Source organism: Pseudopodoces humilis, chromosome 5 (assembly GCF_049639895.1).
Source record: "Pseudopodoces humilis isolate 2021_Gansu_Grassland_sample_001 chromosome 5, ASM4963989v1, whole genome shotgun sequence".
NCBI classification, from domain to species: domain Eukaryota; kingdom Metazoa; phylum Chordata; class Aves; order Passeriformes; family Paridae; genus Pseudopodoces; species Pseudopodoces humilis.
In genome coordinates this window covers 24,623,736-24,645,718 of record NC_142204.1, presented here as the reverse complement: position 1 = coordinate 24,645,718, position 21,983 = coordinate 24,623,736, and the positions used below count along the sequence as shown (strand labels likewise).

Below are 21,983 nucleotides of genomic sequence, written 5' to 3'. Positions count from 1 at the left end.
AGTGATTATTAACACAGACAAAACCTTGAAGCAATCTGGAAACCAGTGTAAGACATGGGAATGGCAAAAAACTCATTGCCCAGGATATGAACAGACATGGAGATCATCTCCCAAGTGCTGTTATAAACTGGGACATGTTCAAACTCATTTAATTTCCTCAGCTCTTTCATACTTGTGGAACCTCTCCTACATCAAAGTTTAAAAGGAGGCTGTAGGATTATTGATGTTTTCCCAAACTGTGTCTGATAGCCTTGTCTCTGTGTGCCCTAGCTGCAGTGAGCCCTGGGCTTTGGCCAGTTACCCGTGTCTAACGCTGTCTTGCTAGGACTTCTCACTCCATCCTTGGCTACCAAAGGGTGTGCCAAGCCAGGAGATGTTCTGTTCCTAGCGGTGTGCTTTGGCTGCAGGCTTGCAGCATGATGTGGCAAAGTAGCAAGGGCTTACAGACTGGGAAAAGCAGTAAACAAAATAGAATAATAGAATTATTTAGTTTGGAAAAGGCCTCTGAGTTTTAGTCCAACCACAAACGCAGCACTGCCACATCCACCACTAAACCATGTCCCCAAGTGCAATATCTACATGTCTTGTAAATACCTCTAGGGATAGTGACTCAACCACTTCCCTGGACAGCTTGTTCTAGTGTTGGCTAACCTCTTTATTAAAGAAATTTTTCCTAATATCCAGTATAAACTTCCCCTGGTGCAACTTGAGGCTGTTTTTTCCTGTAACTTGTTTTCTGGGAGAAGACGCCCACCTTGCTATAACCTCCTTTAACGTGTAGAGTGCAATAAGGTCCCCCCTGAGCTTTATTTTCTCCAGGCTAAACCATCCCCTGATGCTTGAAAATGCATCAGACTTGACTGGTCCACATAGAATAAGAAGAAACTATTGACTTGAAAAAGTGTGACTTTGAAGACACCGGACTTTAGGCAGGTAGAAGGGACCATAGTTAGCAAAAAGTAGAATCAGAATGTGAAGTTTAATATTGCTTCCTCGTTGTAATTAAACGCTTATGTTAAATGTTTGGGAAAGGGAATCACAGAATCACAAAATGAGTCCTGTTGAAAAGGGACCACAGTGGGTCATCTGGTCCAGCCTCCCTGTTTGAACAGGGTCATCCCAGAGCACGTGATGGTGCTTCTGGGTCCTTTTTAACTCAGACTGTTCTGTGATTCTCAAGTGAAATTGCTAATTATATATATATATAAAAAGTGGCACTATTGCTATTAAATATGGCACAAGATTGTGTTCAGGAGGTTCTTGAACATCTCCAGTAAGGGAGACTCCACAACCTCTTTGAGCAATCTGTTTCAGTGTGTGGTCACCGCATAGTAAAGAAATTCTTCTCATATTCAATGGAACTTCTTGTGCATCGGTTTCTGCCCCTTGCCTCTTGTCCTATTGTTCGGCACGACCGAGAGGAGCCTGGCTCCATCCTCTCACCATCCTCCCTTCAGAAGCCGACAGCCACTGATGAGATGCCCTCTCGGCGGCGTCCCGTCGAAGAGAAGCGAAGCTGCTGGTGGAGAGGAAAGGCGGTATTGTAGTTGCAGAGGAAGGAAGAAGAAGGCGTTTCCCGGTACCCCGGTGCTGTATTTTTCCCAAAGGCCCCGCGGCAGATCCCAGGCGCCGTCGCCGGCTCCCCCCGGCCCCGGGGCCCGCGAGGGGCGGGGCCGCCGCCGCACGTGACAGGGCGGGCGCCATGGCGGGAGCGGGGGCGGCGCGCGGCAGCCTGGGGCTGGCCGGGGCCGCGGGGCCGCCGGGCCGGGCGGAGCACCCGCCGAGAGCTGCCGCGATGTCCTCCGTCGCCTCCTACGAGAGCCTGGTGCACGCCGTGTCCGGCGCCGTGGTGAGCGAGCGGGCCGGCACCGGGCGGGGGGCCCGGCGGGCGGAGCGGGCGCGCCGGCCCGGCGGGGGGGGGCGGCCGGCGGCTGCCTTTGTTCGGCCGGGGCGGGCCGGGCCGGGGAACCGGCGCGGGGCTTGGCAAAGCTGGAGGCCGGCGCCGGGCCTGAGCAGCCGGAGCCGCCTCTGAGCCAGCGGGAGCTGCGGGGAGCTGCCCCTCAGAAAGCCGGTTTGGCGCATCTGGAGCTGGGCATCCCTTCAGCGGTGAAAAGCTAAAGTCGGGCAGAGGGGCAGCACCTCAGCTGTGTAATCCGAGAGCCGGACCGAGCACCGGCCTCCTGCCACGGCCTCATAAATGCTCAGGAGTCGCGAAGGGTGAGGCAGCGCATAGCTGCTAATCAAAACGTAAAGCGAGCGCAGTGCAGCCGGAGGTGGTTTGTGTCGGTTACTGTATTTAGTTTTACATGTGACGCTTGCAAATTAAAAAAAAAAGTCGCATTTAATTCATGTAGATTTCCTAGCGTGCCCAGCCCTTGAATTTTTCTAAATTTTAGCTCTAAATAGTAAATCAGCCTTCTGCTTCCAACAGATTCAGAATTTTGGTGCATGTAGCATGTTGGATTTGGCATACTGATGGATAGAAAGAACTCCTCATGTCTCCTGTAGGATGAAAGTTGCTAAATGTTATTGAACGATAAACACTGGAACAGGCTGTCCAGGGAGGTCATGGAGTCTCCCTGTCTGGAGATATTCAAACCCCACCTGAATGCATTCCTGTGTCACCTGCTCTGGGTGACACTGCTTTGAGGGGGGTGGGTTTGGACTGGGTCGTCTTCCAGCCCTGACAATTCAGTGATTCTGTTATATAGGCTGATTCTAAAAGGAAAACCAAGACTTTAAGGGGTGTTTTGGTTTCATTATAAATAAACATAAGATTTTTGTCTGCTCTTTAAATTGTTTTAAGTCTGCTTATTTAAACATCAAAGGCTGTGGGGATTTTGTTTCCACTTTCAAAAAGTGGAGCTCTCTCAAATGATCCCATTGTTGAAATACTACCCATTTTAATTTTGTTGTCTTCTGCAGAAGTCAGTGATACTTTCTAGATCTTGCTGTTAGCTTCTCCCTTCAAATACAGATTGCTGTAGTCATGCTATGCCCCTGAACAAAGTTTGTGGTGTGAACCAAGCTCATAAATCCATCCGTAAACCCAGAACTGTGTTGAGCTAATGTATCAGAAGCACATATCAGACCACAACATGATAATTTTTGTTTGTAATCTAATAAACTGAAAGTTCATATACCTTCTAGGTAACCTAGTCAAGTTTGAGATGAAGGAATAGTTTTGTGAACAGTAAAAAAAAAACCCTGTGCTTGATTTCCTGTCAACTTTAATTGAATTACATAAGTATTCTTTAACTGTGCATGTAGCTAAAATGTAATCTTCCTGTTGCAAAAGGTATAGGGATGAGAATTTTATGGGGGTATTATAGAGCAGTCAGGCTGCTTCATTGGTGGAATGGTGGCTAAAAAATAGCAGATAAATTTTTTTTTATGTGTTTCACGTTTTTTTTTATTACTGTTTTTTATAAAGCCCAGCTTCAGGTTGCGGTCCTGCACACATTTTCTTGGCAGCAGTCACCTCAGACCATTTGTTCTGGCCACCTCTTGTCTCCTGCACAGTTGTTTCTCTGGTGCTGCAGCTAGTCAGTGAACTGATGTGACTGAAAAAGTAGCCCAGTGGAAAAAGTTGTTTTTCAGCCAGGTTAGTTTCTGTGTCTGCATCATTGTGTAGGTGCCCAGAAAGTTATGCCGCCAGCTTGGAGGAGGCAGGGGTACAAATACAGTTGACCAAGAGCCTGGGATTACGTGAACCAGTCTGTACCTGTCCCTGTGATTATTCAGTGGTAATGTGACTTGGCAAACTACCCAGTGCTGACAGTGAGGTGGTGTGAAGGCTGACAGTGAAGCCTCACCCTTCTGGTAATGCAGGGTAATACATGGCAGCATCTGCTCTGCACTCAGTAGTATAATTTTACCTGCTGGTCCCAATGCAGTTTAGCAAGGAATCTGAGTCCATCTTGAGGGCTTTTGTTGGGGAAAGGACTGGTCCTGCTCATCCCTCTTTTCCTTTCTTCTAGCCATGAAATCCTGTCTCTTCCATGTGATGCTTCTGGCAGCCTCCTCATCATGTAGTTGAGTTGTTCCATTTGTAAACCCAGGAGAAAAGTAACTTGGCTTTTCTATTTCTCTCAATTTAGCAAAAGAAGGGGAGAGGGTAGAAATTGTTTTTTATGTACAGTGATCTATTAGGTCAGTTTAGGTATCTCATGGTGTTCTCTTGATCTATAGTTCCATTGAAGTTTTAAGCCAGTTTGACAGTCAAGCACTGATGCAGCGTGCTGACAGAGGTGGTCAGTGCTCTGTCAGTGTTTAAGAGGCATTTGGGAAATGCACTTAATGTGCTTTAGCTTTTGGTCAGCCCTAAAGTGGGATGGGGGCAGCAGGATTGTGTGATCACTGCAGGTCCTTTCCAATTTAAATAGGCTATTCTGTGTCTTGTGGCCACACATCCAGTGTGTCCTGTATGATGCTACCTGACTATTTCCTCATTTCCATTTTCTAATTTTGAGTGCAAGCTTGTGTGTCTGTCTGTGTGTGTGTGTGTGTGTGTTGCTGCTGTGTGGTGCATTGCATTTATCCAGGATAAATCTCACTTTGGGAGGATGGAAGCAGGATAAATTGAGCAGGGGAAAGCTGGAAGTTGTAGTGACTGTGCAGTTGTATTCTGTGTGTAGGTGTAACTGTGTTTTGAGGCTGTCTTCAAAATTGTGGTAATGAAGCTCTCATTAGGAGTAGTATTATGGCTCTTTCTGGCACTTCTTGCTGCTGGCATTAACCTTCTAACTGAAATATGCTTTTTAGAAATTTTCAGTCCAATGGGTTCATTAATCCACTTGCTGTCTAGCTGGGTACATAGTAGGTACTGAGAATGATACAACACAGGACAAGTACATGGGAGACCAGAATGATCAATGTTTTGGCAAGAGCCCAAACTAAATGGGTTAAAATAACTAGGTAATTGTGGCCAAGTCTTACATCTGCTACCTAGTGTTATGAATACTGGAGAAAATTTAAGTCTAGTTAACACTTCAGCACAGAACTGTTTTAGTGTGGAAACACCACACAGAAAATGAATCCTCTGTTGCTGGTTGTAGAGATAGATCCAAGCAGCCTGCTGAGGAGCTGGAGTATTTCCAGAGGCAAAGCTCACTTAAATGTATGGCATAAGACAGCTGTAGAAAAGCTCAAGTCATACTGTGCACTATACTCTAAACACAGCATGGAGTGACTTGCTATATCCCAGACCTTCCCACCATTTAAACAGTTTGCATGACTGCTTACAGAAGAGATGCCACAGCTTTAGCAGCCACCTGATGCATGGAAAACAGGTTTACACCAAGCCAGGGCCTTTTTGAGGGTAATAGGAGGTAGAGAAAGTTCAATGTTTGTTTTCTGATGCCCACTAGATCAACTTTCAGGCTTCAAATCCTTTCTCTTTTGGCAAAAAGCTTTTAATGGTTTTAATTTTAACTTGATCTAATGCAAAAAAAGCCCCCAAAAAACAAAAAACAAACCTTATTTGTAAGTATGGGATCAAAAAATGCGTTATATATGGAGTTTATCCCCCTTTTAAACTTGTTCAGCAGACTGATTTGTGTGTGAGAAGTGAAGGGTTACAAGAGTCTAACAGGCACTGTATAAGCAACTGATAAACTATACAGCCAGTTTATTTTGTTTTTCAGGGCAGTATGACTGCAATGACTGTATTTTTTCCTTTGGATACAGCTAGGCTTAGACTTCAGGGTAAGTGTCAAAATCTAGTTTCTTTGTACAATGGTGTTTCTGTTCATCTTGGCCTGGGTGGTTGTAGGGGGGGAGGTTCTACATGAACAAGAGTCTTGTGGCACAGTAACACCATTTTTCCAGTTGAAGGTAATTCTTCCTTTTGAAAGTTGGGCAGCCTTTTAATTAGCTGAAAAGGCTGTGTGCTCTGTGGCTTTTAAAGGATTATCTAAAACCAAAGACAAAAACAAAGATGTGAGATTGAACAGGATTATATTTGTGTGTTGTTTTTGGCTGCTGAGAACACTTCAAAATGCAGGAGCAATATCATGAAAAACAGGTCTAGAATTATTCCAGAGGATGTTTTAAAGAGAAAAGTCAGGGCTAGAACTGAGATTAGGAATATCCAATATTTACAAAAATGCATCTAGGTATAAACTGTGTTGTTCTAAAACTCTATCTTCTAATCAAAAGTCACAGAATCACCAAGCATTTTAGAGCTATGACTAAAGTTGTGTTAAGAACTGGAGGGAGATCATCAGCCAGGTTGCCTGAAATATGTGGTTGAGAAATTAACAGCTTTCAGTGCAGGAAGAGACTGCTTTGCTAAGGCTTAGCTGTTTGCAGATGAGCTGTAGGAGATTGCTCTGCTACTGGTGCTAGTCTGCTGTCCAAGGAATAATTTTGAGAGCAGCTAGGCAGGCCCAATTCTAGCCCTTTACCTAGGGGAACCCACCTTCAGTTCAACTCACAACTATTAGGAACTGGTAATTACAGATACTCTGGAGCACAACAGAACCTGCCACTCTGGGGAAGAATGAAAAAAGGAAGTAGTCTTACCTAGCAAACGAAAATAAGGAGAAATAGGATATTTCTCTCCTTTATGAGGGAGAAGAAACATGTACTAGTAGGGTATATTCAGAATTGTGAGGATAAGGACTTGAAAAAGAGTGCTAAAAATCTGAATCATCTAAAAGTTTGATTCTTTTGCTTTCCAGTTGATGAGAAGCGGAAGTCAAAGACAACACCGGCAGTCCTTTTGGAAATAATCAAAGAAGAAGGCCTGTGAGTAGATAATAATTTTCTAATTTTGTCATCTTGTAGACAAGCTCTAAAACTAAATTGAATATGCTTTTAAAGTGGAACGCTTAGCCTGTATCTATGTAGACAGATATTTATTCCTAATTGAAATGTCTCCACACAAGTGTGATATGACTTACATAGTCTTATGTGTTCATCTTTAGCTAACTACGATTAATTTCCTTGAGCCCCTTATGCAATTGATCTGTTCAGTGATGTAACTGTGCCTTCATTAGTGAGGTAGCTGTGCCTCCTCAGAAATGCAAATGTACCTTCACATACTTGATCAACCAGCTTTGTCTGCCTGGATTCTTGGGTGTGTCAATTTCTCAGTAACCAAGATGAAACTCCTGGACAACTGAGCCACTTTCAAGAGGAGAAATGAGACATCTTTCCCAGTTGGAAGGTTTTTTTCTCTCCTAAGCATGTAGAAGTAAACAACACATGACACTTTATATTGGTGGGATTCAACATCTATCTAAAAGGACAGCTGTGCTGTGCTTTAGTATTTGTCATAGTCTGAGCTAAGCTGGCTAGGAAAAACAGTTTATGCCTGTCCTTGTTAGAAGTATTTTCCTAACTGAATCCCTGGAACTCCTAACTAGACTGGAGCTTAAACTAGACATTAAAGCTGACAAAAGTTTAACTTGGCCCATAATGCTGTGTTACCTTTGAACTTGGGCAGTTGTATGCATGAGGAATTCTCTGTCAGCTGATCTCTCTTGTTCGCCTTCCCACATTACACTGTCATGTTTGAAGAAGTTGTCTGAGGTAGAAAGACTGCAAAAGTGGTCATCCTACTTTTCCTGTGAAGGAGAAAAATCAGTCGCTCAACAAGAGAGGAACATTACTTCTTCCAAAGGTATTAGGAAGTCCCGGTGAAGCAGTGGTACTAATTTAGATGTGTCTAAAGTAACAAAAAAACTCCAGACAGCAACAAATCTGGAATGTGATGCGAGATCATAAACATTTTGCTCAGATAAGCTTGTAGAGTCTTGTCTCATTACCATACCTTTGTGAGACTCTTTCTCTAGTCTAGATAAAGCAAATAGGTTGAGCTAAAGGACTTCCTGCAGAAGTTTATCAAGCAGCTTTCTTCCCTGCACTCCCTTCCTTTTCTAGGTGATCTGAAAGGTGTTCACTAATGTACACTAAGTTTTTCTCAAGATTGCAGTGGATCATGGATGCTACTACTGACAACTTAAGTTTTTAAAATAAGCTCATGGGTTTTGTTTTAGTTTCATGTTTTGTACTGCAAGATGTTTAATTTGAAAATCATCAGAAGTCATTCTTATTAAATCAACCAAGCCCAAACTAACACTCAGTTAGAGGACATGCTCCCTAGAGGATGTTTCTTTCTTTCTTTTCCAGCACATAAGAGATAGGTAATATAAGAATTGTTTTAATTTGGCTTATGAATAACTGCATAGTCAGTTAATTTGTAACTGTATGGTTAGCTTTAACTTCAGAAGCAGTTGTAACAGTAAGGTGTATTATCAGCTACATGGGAGAGAGAAGCACTCAATAGATTCGAGATGAAAAAGTAGCATTTACATTTTAAGAAAAGTCAGATGTGGTGTTTACCAGCCTTGCATCTTTTACAGTCTTATTAGAGATCCTTAAATTCTATGTACGCCCAGTATTTTAATGAATTCTAAAGATCCTCCATAGTTACTGCTGTTGAGGTGATTTTTTTATGCTTTTAACATGATACCAGTTGTCTGTGTGTTCTGTGCAACTCCAGTGAAGGTGTGTATCATTATCTTTCGTTTAGATATGTTGTAGAACATGTTTGGAATGTAGGATAGCTGTTGAAGTGTCCCTGTTTTACAGGATCATCAGGCCTGTCAGAGAAGGGAGCTTTGTTAGTCCATTGTTACGAAATCATTCCTAAATCAAGACAGGTTTAGATGATACTCAGTTTTTCATTTGTGATTAATCTAGCTAAATTTAAGTAGGTAATGCCTTTTTCTTACTTACCTGACTGATTTGCCCTAGATTTTACAGTAAGGCATTTGTTAGAAATTCTTCCCACCTGTATATCTTGTGTCCCCAGGTTGCATCCTTTGCAAAACTCTCCTAGGTGTAGTATATGAATTTCGGTAACTAGTCTTCAATTTTTAAATTTTGTGTGAGAATCCAGATACTTTTTTTTCCTTACTCAGGAGTTAAGTATAGTTTGTTACCATTGCTGATAAAGACATACCTAGTTAGTACTCCCTGTAGTATACAGCATTGTATGTCTGGGATCCTCTACCAACACATAAAATCAGCCAGATCACATAAATACTTTGCTGATTCTTACTGTGACTTTTTGCTCTCCATTAGGTTGGCACCATATCGAGGATGGTTCCCTGTTATCTCCAGCCTTTGCTGCTCCAATTTTGTTTATTTTTATACATTTAATAGTCTTAAAGCCCTCTGGGTCAAAGGCCAGCATTCAACCACTGGAAAAGACTTGGTTCTTGGGGTTGTTGCAGGTAATACTTAAAAATCTCCATTTTGTCAAGAATGTATTTTTGGTATATTCTATCTAATAATTTTCTTTATGAAGTCCTCTGGAGGCCACACTGAGTGTTCACACTTCCCACTGTATGCAGACCTGCTTCTTTCTGATTGCTCCTCTGTGTCGTCCCCGCCTCATACGGAGATGCATAACCCATTCCTGTTGTGAATTCCAGCATGAAACAAGTGCTGTTGTGGCTTAGTGTGATACTTGTGTCTGGTGTGGTGATACCAGGTACCTAAGCATCATCACTGAGATGCTGAAAGCAAGTGGCAGAGAGAGATGATAGTTGGGTTTTTTTCAGAGGAAAAGATATATGCCGATTTTGAAGTAATTTAAATTACAGTAAGAAATTTTAGTGTAAGTATTTGGTTGTCAGTTTTCAGACTTGGTTTTGGGTTGTCACCTGAAAATGACAGGAAGTTCCTAGATATATGCAGGTCCAATGGACCATATGTTCTTTTTTATTCTGTCCTCTTACGTGGATGCTGCAGTGCCTTCTTTGAAGGGATAGTAACATTAGTGACTTTTCTAGCACATCCAGTGTGAAAAGTTACCACTGTGGGCTTTGTGTTTGCTAGTGATATTCTTTGGGTTCTGTTGCTCATGCAAATGCATAGAATCAAATGCATAGAATCAAACAATTAAAAAAAAAAACAAAAAAACAAACAAAACTGCAAAAAAGGCCTCTGGGTTTGGGGTTTTTTTTCTGGGGGTTGGGGGAGGAGTTGGTAGTTTCTTGTATTTTCAGTGCAGGTATAATGACTGGCTGAATAGCTGGTGGAAGTAAAGAAGGAAATTCTTAAGCTGGCTGTATGTCTGCATTAAAATTCCACATAAGTATATTTTGGAACAAAGGCTACAGGAATTAGGGTACAAATTATCATTTACTTTTCCCATGTGCTGTGTTGGTTTTTTCCCTCTTCCTACCAGAAATTTCAGTAGCATGTGAATCAGGGGGGAAAAGGGGATAAGAAAACATTTGAAATCTTCTGTTTCATGTTGATTTTCTTTGTGCTGTGTTTTGCATTAGGAGTGGTGAATGTACTCTTGACCACCCCTCTCTGGGTGGTGAACACACGCCTGAAGCTGCAGGGCGCAAAATTCAGAAATGAAGACATTGTACCAACCAATTACAGAGGCATAATAGGTAAACACCTGTTGTTGTCTTCAACCAAAGAGAAGTTCATGAAATTAAATGTATCAAGGACTTGGAAGACTTTAGTTCATGTAACTGTTTTCACCCTGTAATCTATGCTATTCTGTCACTTTGCAGTCATTGAGTTTTACAGGAAAGTGGACTTGGCTATTTCTGATGTTAATTAGGAGTTTGCAGTGTTCACTCCTGTAACTGAAATACCTTTTGCAAGGGCACATATGTTATCATAGAGATAGTGGTGCAGTAGTGAACCCCATGAAGTGGTAGCTGGTAGTCTTGAGTTTGGACAGACAGTCTGAAAATTGAACTTCACTCCCCTTAATCTCTTAATCACTGACATGTTCAGGCTGTCCTTCTTTTAAAACCAACCAACCAAATAAACATTACTGTTATTTTGAAGAAGGTTTGGAAGACCTTAATGTGGATGCTACACTTGTTAAAAAAAAAAGAGGGCTTCCCTTGCAGATGATAAATGTTGTTTGTGTTAATGGTGATGCAAACAAGAACCTCCTTTGTCACTACCTTTCTGTTAACTTCTGGATTAAAATGGAAGATAAAAATACTTGCATAAAAGACTGCATGGATTTTTATACACTTCGAATATTAGGCTTTAAGAGTAACTTCTCTTATATTTTATATTCAGAGTTCTGTACTCAAAATGTTAATGTTTTTTTTCCTCACCTTTTGTCTCAGATGCCTTTCATCAGATAGTACGAGATGAAGGAGTCTTAGCTCTGTGGAATGGTACTTTCCCCTCCTTGCTGCTGGTCTTCAATCCCGCCATACAGTTTATGTTTTATGAAGGCTTTAAACGAAAGCTTTTGAAAAAGCGGGTGCAAGTGAGTATGTTTTGAGGCCAGATGATGAACATGCTCTGTTAGAAGACAGGTTTTTTGATATGCATCACTTGAACAAATTCAGGCTATAGGTTTGGTTTTGGTTCTTGTATTTTCAAGTGATTTTTTGAATTAGTGTGTCTAAAAAGGGTTCAGGTATGTGAAATGAGATGAGAATCTTTCCTGTCCCTAGGGAAGAGGTTCCTGTAATAAATTCTTTTACCTGTAAAAATAAAACTGAACCTTTGGTCCGCATTTGTTTGCATATGTTCACAGGTCTTGATTTAAAGTAGAGTTTTCAATTCTAATATATCTTTTTTATATATTTACATACTGACTGTTTTGAGATCTGCTTTTAACCCTTTTTGCAGTATATAATAACCTCTTTTTTCTTGAAGACCTCAGTTTTTCAATATAATTTTCCCAAGGATGGACACTAGAATTAAACATAGCATTGCAATCATACCTTCCTGATTTTCTAAACAGAAGTATAATCACTTTTCTGGCCCTGCTTTTTAGTGCTCTTCTTTTTCCTTATTCTTTTTTCTTGTCTATATCAGATACAGAATCTCAGCTGAACTCATGTTCCTTTTATGTTCCAGCAAACTGAAAAGCATTTGTATTACATTTTCAGATAACATCATAATGTATCTTTAAGATGAGGTGCTTTGCTGTTAATTTGTGATTTTAGAATGTTAGGTCATACCAGTATGTTACCAAGCCATCTTGTTTTTCCCCAAGACACAGTGAGATTATTTTTATATGAGATTTTTGCATCATCAATGAGACTTTGGGTTTTTTACTGTCTTTAGTTAATACTGCAGCTGTAGCACCCCATTTGTGCCTGATGGATCTCCTCAGTTACATTATGCACATTTTTTTTGAATAATGAGCTTAGCTTCCATCAACACTGTTATTTTCTTGTTGGCGAATAACAATTTATTTATTTATTTATTTATTTATATGTATTTATTTCTTCTGTTTCTTTTAAATTACTTAGTTCCACCTTAAATTAGGGCATTTCTTTGTCCATGATCAGTGAAGAGGGGGAAAAAGGTTTTTTTCAGCTAGGAATGGGAATTTTTATTTTGTAAAACATTTTTCTTCCTATTTGTCCTAAATATATCAGGTTGACCTTTTTTTAAAGATGTGCATGCTTGAGTGTATTTTTGATTGCAATCAATATGTTTTAGAATATATTTTGAGCATGTTTTGATAAGGGCACCTACTTATGTTCAGTGGTTAATTCACACTGTTAGACTGAGGTGCACTGTAATCAGCATAGGCTGTAACAATGTATTTGGTGCATCCTGGAGTAGTGTGAGTTTTGGTGCTGAGGATGGGCTTTCAGCAGGGGTTCTTAACTAATAAGGGATGAAATTTTTAGCCTATGGCATCGAGACTAAAATTCTGCCTGGGAGTGTAGCGATTATGGATTATGTCTCAGGAAAACAGAGTGATGTTCAAGGGATCTTTTGCTGTCACCCTTCCACAAGCAAGCACCATATGACATTCCACTGCTGCAAAAACTGAAATGCTAATTGATTGATGGTGTGCTTAAATGATACTTCCTTATCTTTTGTCTACTCTCAGTGCTTTGAAATGGCCTTCTATCAACCATGTTTTTGTAGTCTAGTTATATTGAGAAATGAGAAAACAGGTGGAAGTTACAAACAAACTGTACCATGTGGGAAAGTTAGTTGAACCATAACCTACTCTTTAAAATGACAAAACCCTGAAGATCCTTAGATAATCTGGTAGCAGGTACCAGTACAGAATCCCCAAATACAAATGGATAATTGGCTGTTTTGGTACTACATAGAAGTAAATTTGTTCTTTATCCATTGAACAGCTCACATCTTTGGATGCTTTTGTCATTGGTGCAATAGCCAAAGCAGTTGCCACCACCCTCACTTATCCTCTGCAGACAGTACAGTCAATTCTGCGGGTAAGTAATAATTTCATTTCATGGTAATTCTGCCTCTGACGTGGTCTGTATGATGCAAGCCTTGTTCACAGGACTTGTTTTTATTTGTGTTAATGAATCCATTGTTTTGGGAGGCATTTTTTCCCAATGTAGGTCACTGATTAGAATGGCTCTCCTTTTTTGGTTTTGATTGAGCTTGGTATATTGGTGCACATTTGTTTCAAGTAGCTGATAGGATTGTCAGTGTATTGTATTGGTATAGTGTCTCACAGAAGCTGATGCATTGTACTGCTTTTAGGCACTACAAAATGTACATTTACTTCCTGGAATATAAATGCAAAATGTGTCAAGTGGGAAGTTAAAATTAAGTCTTCTAAAACCAGCTTGTTTCCAGATGACCTATGGTAATTAAAAAAAAAAAAAAAAAGTTTTATTCATAGGTTTTGTTGTTCAGATGGTGGTCTGACCTTGTCATTGTCCAGAATGTAATTCGTCAGGGGAAGCTGAACTCCCTCATAAATAATATCTTTAACCTCATAAATAATATCTTTAACCTTCATAAATAATATCTTTAACCTTCATAAATAATATCTTTAACCACTTGCCTGGCCATGTAGGCTAATTGTGGTGCATTTATTCTTACTTGCAATTTGTATATATGTTGGATAATGCTGCTGCCTTCAGAGTGTACCAATATTGTTGTAATATTGACAGCAGACAAAACTGGGGAGTAGGAGGGAAGGAGAGACCTGGCGATGCATAAGCATATTGTACTTTAAACTGTGTAACAGTTAAATATTAATAAGTGTTTCCACATGAAATATATTTTCCTAAGTAAGGAGGAGCCTTAACTTGCCTGTACAGTAAAGCCATTGTGTATGTTCTAAAACTTGGACAAATTTGGAGAATGAGTTGAATTACTGAAAACGAGCCTTCCATGCTAAGAGTATCACTTTTCAGACTTCTCTAATAAGGGAATTTTTGTGTTAATTGTTCATCTGGAAAAAATATTTTTCAAGCAAATTTCGTAATAATTTGTAACTCTCTAATTGAAGTGTAATAAATGTATCTTGATTTTTTGTAACCTGTAAAAAGATAGTTAGGATGCTGTATTTCCAATACTGTGTAATTTTGTCAGAAGTCATGTTTTCTGAAGTTTGCCTAATTTTTGATCAGCTGAACCTGTGCTTTCTTTCAATGCCATATCCTGTTTTAACAACCTGGGCATGTCTCAGTAGTAGCTAAACTAATAACACAGACTTCTGCTACTGGAGTGGCAGATACAGAAAAACATTTAAGCAAAAATAGCTCTGTTTGGATAAGTTGCATCATCAGTCTGTTTCTAATTTGTGATGCTCCTGTTTTCTCCTGGTGTGAAGGAGAGCTGGAAGAAAAGCTGGAGTGCTCTGTTTTAGCCCTGAGCATTGCACAGCAGTGCAGGTTTCGTGGGGCTGCAGCCATATAACAGCTTCAGCCCTTTCCATGGTTCCTAGAGAAGTGGTTACAGTCTTGAGGCTTCATGATATTTGTTTCCTTTCAGCTTTTTGAATAAAATTCTTCTGACTCCTAATAGCAGTGTGAAAAAAAAAAAAAAAAAAGAAAAAAAAAAAAAGAAAAATCCCGTGGCAGTCCATCCTCTCCTTGTGATGATGGGGAACACAAAGACCCTGTCTCTAGTTCTGCAGTCACTCGGGATGACTTCTTTCTTTGCTCTATGAAAGAATAGCCAGGAGCTCTGAGCACAACTGTCAAGGACAGCAGGAATGTGTGTGTCTGTGACATCTGTGCTGTCCAGTTCAGATTTGCTCTACTTTGTGACATGTTTTCTAATCTAAAGTTGGTATTGTTCTACCTAATGAAGTTTTTGTTACTCACACTAAGTGATGTTAAAAAGAAGGTTATGAGTAAAGGCTTAGTATTTTCAGAAATAATATTCTGCATGAAAAAAAAAATATACATATAGTTGCAGGTGTTTTTAAAAACAATTTTAGCAGATTTGCACACAAACTAATACAAGCTCAATATAATTCATATAAATTTACATATCATAACTAAATTCTGTCATCAAAATAGTACAGGGCCTTTTTTTTTTCTTTTTCTTTTTAACCTTAAACCTTTAGAAACTTACTCTTTTTTGAAAGTTATTAGGGTTCTTTGTAACAAAGTCTCTACACCTTTGCTTTCAACTCTGGCACAGTTCTCTTACTGACATATAATGAACAGTTATCCTGTGTAATTGACAGTGATAGCAGCTTCCAGGTTTGCCATTTGATATGTCCTTCTCCCAGTCATTAAAACTATGGACACTGGTGTTACTCATTGTGCAGTGAAACTGTTCTTTAGCCTGTGTGTCAGTAAAGAGCCAATAAATGAAATTTGCCTCTGGAGGTACAGCAGTACCGTTAATGTTCTCAGTGATCCCAGATGAAAAAGTTGTCTTTAAAACTGAAGTCTTTTTTTCACTGTCATAGAGAATGTTAATCCCTTCGGGAAGTCTTCTGCAGTAAACACTGAAGTGCTAACATCCTAGTGAAAAATTAATGGTTTCTTCTGTCTTGATGGACCTTTGTTTGTAGTACAAAAATTGTCCAGTGGTGGATAAAAGAGGAGAATGAGGCACCTTATGGTGGTGTAGTGTGGAAACCTGTGAATAATCTGGACACTGTAACTTGGAACTTAACAGTTTTTGGGGGGCATGTCTGAGTCTTTGACGATCACTTTTAACACTGATTTGTCAGTATCAAATGGGTAGTTGCTGATGAGAAGATTGTGGATTTTGAGTGCATATTTACCTAATAACAGGGGGTTTCCACTAGCATTCTGTGGCTGCTGTTTCCACCCAAGTTATTAAGACACATAGTAAAGGAACCTGTATCATCCTAGCATTCTCTTAAAATTTCTGAGCTACCTAAAATCAGGTGGCATACTTTACCTACTGTCAATGGCAATTTCTTACACCTAAGAAATAGCAGTTGCCTGAGCATGTTCTGGGAAAAAAAATATCCAACATACAGTTGCTCAAGATCACCTTTCTTAGCAGAGAAGCTTAATGCAGTCTCAAAAAGCTATTAGGCTGTGCTGTTACAAATACAAGTGTGCCAACTCTTGTATATTAATAATTCATAGTTACAGCTTGCTGACAGTACTATTGACCTGTATCAGATAAGAGTATCAATGAATGCTAGAAATGGAGTTGCTGAAATTGCTAGTTTAACTCTACAGCAGCAGCTATCATGCCTACTGAAAACCAGCTTGGGGATAAGCAAGTGCAGTGAGTAAAAGAGAAATATTATTTAGGTCAGGCAAGTGGTGGATCAAACAATTTTGAATTCTTCCACAGCAGTTCATGCATAAGTGCTCCAGGACCATTGCTGGGCAGATAAATTTTGTGTTCATTTATGCAGTCTCAATGTAGTAATGATTTGCAGATGTCTGAGGGTCTGAATCTTTGCAAAGTGAAAGCTGAGAAAGCCAGAAAGAACTTGCTTTGAGTGTCGTATTCTTACTAAGACTCTGCAAATTACACTTTTGAGATCTTGAAAACTGCTTCCTGCAGAGCAACTGAAAGGGAGGAAATATTTGTTAGACTCCATCTTCAAACCAAACCAAATTACAGTAGAATGAATGATTTTAATGCTTGCAGTGAGAGCTTTGGCTTCTGTTCTCTGTTGGTGGTCCTATAATGTGGAAAATGTTTAAAGAATTTAGGGTAGGGTCTCCAGATTTCATGCATGTATGGTGTTCTCTGCCAAGCACAGTGGGAAAACAGTACAGCAAAATACTCTTCTTCCTTTTCAGTTTGGACGTCACAGGTTGAACCCAGAGAACCGAACACTAGGCAGTCTTAGAAATGTTCTTTACCTTCTTCAACAGAGAGTGAGGTGAGCTTTCTCATTTTGTTTCTCCTACCATGATAGAGAAGACTTGAATATTACTAATATTTCGAAAATGTTGCTGGATCTGGATTTTGTTTCCTTTTGCCTCCTTTAAACTTGACATTTGAGTCAACCTGGTTTTTGTAATATATTGTAGAGTAAGCCCACAATCTCAACTTGAAGCAGGTTTCTTGCACAAAAGACCTTAAATTGCTGCAGAATTTTTTCTTTAAAATATTATTAGACATAGCTGGGTCAAGATCAAGAATGGGTTTAAGATTCCTACAGTTGTCATTAACTTGTGATATTGATTCCTCTTTGTAGTGTACAGATTTACTTAAAGTAAGCTATTCATACTTGTTTTCTTGTTTGTTTTTTTTCTCCTCCTTAGGCGCTTTGGATTAATGGGACTCTATAAAGGCCTTGAAGCAAAGCTTCTGCAAACAGTCCTTACTGCTGCTCTTATGTTTCTGGTGTATGAGAAACTGACCGCTGCAACCTTCACAGTCATGGGATTAAAGCACTCGCGCAGACATTGAAAAGGAACCTATGCCAAAGATACTGAGTCTAGAAATCACATTCCATTCTTGAGACCTGGCTGGGTAACAAAGGGTCCTCACTTTCTCTGCTTCTCTTTTTAGCCACCTTTATCTCCAGTATTTGGAGAAATCTGGAATATGCTCTATAGGACCTGTTGCCACGAATTCAGGGAGAGCCCATTCCCTATTGTTCTGTGTACTCACTGTGTTAAGAAAAAAGAGACCTTATTTAAGCACATGACATGAAATTTAAACTATTATGTGATTTGGTTATTTGGTTGCTATTTTTGGCAAGAATGATTATCTCTCACTATGCTTTCTTCTCTGCCCTCATATCGTCCTCAGCTCTTCTTGTATCTTTACCTTCTGTCAGCAGCTGGTGGGGCTGGTTTTGTGTTATTTTCCTTGACCTGTCACCTGTGACCTGACCTGTGACCTTGTCACTTCATATTTGATTCATTAAAATAATTAATAAAGAATAACATTTTTGGCATGGTTTTCCTTTACCTTCAAGTATGTTTGTGGCACAGGATCTGATGTTGCCCCAAATACCTGATGGTGAGGTCTCTGTATTCCTGGAATGGATATTACAAGTGGAGTGTGCAATCTGGCTTCCTGAATCCAGCTATTTTGAATCTTGAAAATTTTGAATGCAAATACTGCCTAGACAGGAGGAAGATAAACTCTTGCTTTTTCAACCTGAGTCCCTTAAGATGCCTCAAATGGACTGAAGTTTTGTGACCCTGTTCCTTGTGAGAATATGTGAGTTCACACCATGTTCTTATGCAGACAGGGGGCACTGCCCTATGCTTCAGAAGTGCTATGCCTGCTCAAAAATGTGCTTTGTTTATTTTTCCACTGATATTCCCAGATCATAAAAGTCATAACTGTTGTCCCAGTTAGTGTACATGCTTATGTTATTTTGCACAATTTTGATCAATATTCCTAGACCCTAAAATCCAAATTAAGTTATGCTCTGTCCGTTGTTAAGTTGGCAGTAGGATTGTTCTGAAGAACAGTTTTCTATTTGAAGTATTGAAAAATTTCATGGCAGTTTTAACACCAAGGATGTCTGGGAGGAGAAGACTTGAATGCTGCAGGAAGTATGTTACTGAATTGCAAAATGGCACCTGTTTTTGGAGTCTGAACTGAGATAATTTTAAGAATGAAATTGTTAAATAATTCTGCAGATAATGTCTTTTGAACAAGAATAAGCACCTTTACACCAATTGTTTCTTTTAATAGAGAATACAGAGAGTATCTATACAAGAAGAATGTATAATTCAATTAATTTAATTAAATTAATTAATTAAATATTTAAATAAATAAATGCTGGTTGGCTTTCAGTTCAAGTAGGATTTACATAGACAAGTAAGAATAAAAAAGTGCAATGAGCTGTAATTACACTTTGTTAAAAGATGAAAATGAAAGACTGGAGACCTCGCCACTGGAAAAGAATGAATCACATTTCTGAAAATTTCAGTGAAAATGAAATTTCTTCTGTAATGAAGTGCCCTGTGGAAAGGTCATCTGCTGTCTTTTGAGTGTTTTTAATAAGAAATTTGGAATCGGTAGTATGGCTCTTGATAAACTACCTCAAAATCCCTGCTGTCAGAATCATTGTGGGGAAGCAAAGTGGTTCTTGTGCCAGGCTGGCTGAAATCTGTGTGACTGCCGGGAGCTGGAGTTCAGCACCTCAGACCTTTCTAGTCTGTGGCATGAAGGAGCAATTCCTGCAGAAATGTTTTTCTGGTTGCTCTACCTATAAGAAGAAAATTAATTCTTGCTAGCATTTACTAGCAAAAAAATGCTTGTCTACCTGCCAGTGTGGATTCAAATGGTTAATGTATTTCCTTTTTGCAAAAAAGCTAAATACAGAAGCCCTGTGTAAAGGTGTGTTGGCCTTGGCTGTGTTGGCGTTACCATAAAACCTGGAACAGACATTTTGCCCTAAACTCTCTACTTGGCTCTGCTGAGCAATTGTAATGAAACAGTTTCATAAAGGAATGAGAGCAAAAGCTACTGAAGCTGGGAGTGTCTCCAGTCTTCTTTTAATGATAGACGTGTGGGCATTTAAAACTTTTCTTGCTTCTGCATTCTCTGGTATTGATTTAGACATTAAGCTGAAATAACTGAGAAACTACATAACCTTGCATGACTGAGCCAAAATGCAGGTGGTTGAGGAGTTGTTTAGTCATTTGTTCAAATGGCAGGCAGATGTTCATGTTGCAGCTGGTACCTCTACCTGAGTTTTCTCAGATGTAATTTGAACAGATGATGACATGTCTGTTAGACAGCCTAAAACTATTTTGGGCTTCAGAGGTGTTGGTGAGTATTTTTGACATTAGAAAGTCCATAATTTGTCAAAGCAAACTATGAAAGACTATTTTTAATCCTGGTACTGGAGTTGTAATTAATTGTTGGTGGATAAATACTGTTCAGAAATGGAAACTAAATAAAATAATTTTACTGTGTTTTAAAATACATTTACATGAATTGTCATTTCCTGCTGTGCCCCTCATAAGCAAATAACAGCTTCAGGGGGTGCTGTAAAGATATAATCCAGCTAATCTGGCTCTGTAGATTTGTCATTTCACTGGAGGAAGACAGTAGGAGAACTAATAACATAGTTCCTGTCAAACAGCACAAAACATACAAGTGTTTCTTTTGACACAGGTGGCTCCCCATGGACATGATTCTAGCAGTTGAAGCTGGAGATGGAACATGGAGGCAGAGTATGAGGTGGTGTGGTATGTTCCATCCAAAAATTGTGTAAATGCATTCCTAGAGAATTTAACAGAAAATATTTTCATTTTTGGATGAAAAACAGATCTTCTCCCTATATTTTTAATACTGTTTTTGAGAGAAGAGAAAAAGGAAAGATGATAAAAAAAGACAGCAGCTGAGAGGATCGTCTGTCTTAGCCGAGTTCCATCATGAGTAATTCTGTCCTTGGCTCAATTTAGGAGATTTAAATTTAATTCTGTGCTCTTCTTTCTCTTTCCCACCCTACACTTTGACTGAAGATAGGAAGACATTTTAGCATGTAGCATTTTAGAGATTGCAAAGCAAGTGGCTTCTAGGGTATCTGTGATGTTTGGGATGAATTCTTCTCCAATTTGTATTCCAAACTATGTTTCCTGGTATTATAGATTGCCTGTATGGTAGGAGCAGTATTTAACACATTTTAGCTTATTCATTAATGTCATTTATATAAACATATCTATCTATCTATATATATATCTTTATCTTTTGGATATATATATATCTCAGTATATAATATAATTGAAATTGTATTCACTAAGCCTCAGTTAGGAGGATGATAACTGACAGGGTATAATGTGTTCTTTTTGTCTTATGTAATGTTGGATTGCTGAGTACTTGCTGCCAGAGCTGGCTGTACTTTGCTGGAAGAGTCTCTCCATCAAACAATTTTCTGGCTGCACTGAAGAAAGTTACTAAAACCTGAAAGCTGGTGCATACCCTTTGTGGGAGGAAAAACAGGATTTACCTCTGATCTGACCCAGGGGAATAAAGCGCGCTGCACTGCAAAGCTTCTTGTCCAGATGAATCCTTCTTTACATGTATTACTGCTCCCCTGCTGAGGAAGGAAGAGGGGGAGTGCTGACCCTGCTCATTGCTGGACTTCTGTAGTAAATACAGGCAGTCCATTCAGAGGAAAAAACAGGTGAGCTTTCACAACTGGGATATTCCTAGCACAGGTGTCTGTTGAAAAAGGTATTCATTGCCATCAATGCAGTTATTTTTACACCACATGTCAAAAACATTTCTCAACTGGTGAGCATGGGACAGGAGATCACAGGGTTGTAGAAAGGGAGATATATAGAAGGCCTGTATTGTTTATGCCCATTGTTGGGGTTTTTTTTGTTTTGGTTTTTTTTAATCAATGTTGTTTAAAGCAAAGAGGAACGAGGGTGGTGTGATAAGGAAAATGGGTATAAACCATATAATTGTTTTTACTATTATTATATTATTATAATTGGTATAATTATTAAATCACCTAATCTAAAAAGCTGAATTCTGTGTCTGCAGAGGGTACTTTGTGGGCATTATAAACCTCTCTGCCTCTTGCAGTCTTTCACAGCAGAAACAGGTTTCAGAGCATGGTCTGATGGCCTACATGGACTGAAGAACCCTCTTCAAAGCAAGTTTTCCTGGCACAGAGAGGGGCCAGGTCCATCTCTTGCACAAATCAAGCTGTGCATGATTGCATGGTCTGTACAGGGCTATTGATGCTGACCTAGTGTAAAACTTTACTAGGATATATCATATATAAGTTACATAATATTCATAGCTTACAGGTTTTGATAGCACTAGGTAAAAGGATCCACTGAACAGCAGCAAAAGAGCTTTTT

At 39.5% G+C, this 21,983-nt stretch overlaps 1 protein-coding gene across 2 annotated transcripts; it reads left to right on the top strand.

The window, feature by feature from the left end:
- Positions 1 to 1,702: 1,702 nt before the first annotated feature.
- Positions 1,703 to 18,089, top strand: SLC25A17 (solute carrier family 25 member 17). Of its 2 annotated transcripts, none has more exons than XM_005527646.2 (9): positions 1,703 to 1,849; positions 5,646 to 5,706; positions 6,684 to 6,750; positions 9,094 to 9,245; positions 10,305 to 10,421; positions 11,124 to 11,269; positions 13,119 to 13,214; positions 16,992 to 17,074; positions 17,460 to 18,089. In XM_005527646.2, the coding sequence occupies exons 1-9, from the start codon at positions 1,703 to 1,705 to the stop codon at positions 17,605 to 17,607; spliced, it is 1,017 nt and encodes a 338-aa protein (XP_005527703.2). In that variant the 3' UTR covers positions 17,608 to 18,089. The 2 variants fall into 2 exon arrangements, with proteins under 2 accessions (XP_005527703.2, XP_014112040.1); XM_014256565.2 differs by lacking the exon at positions 1,703 to 1,849 and adding an exon at positions 4,028 to 4,068.
- The last annotated feature ends 3,894 nt before the right edge of the window (positions 18,090 to 21,983 follow it).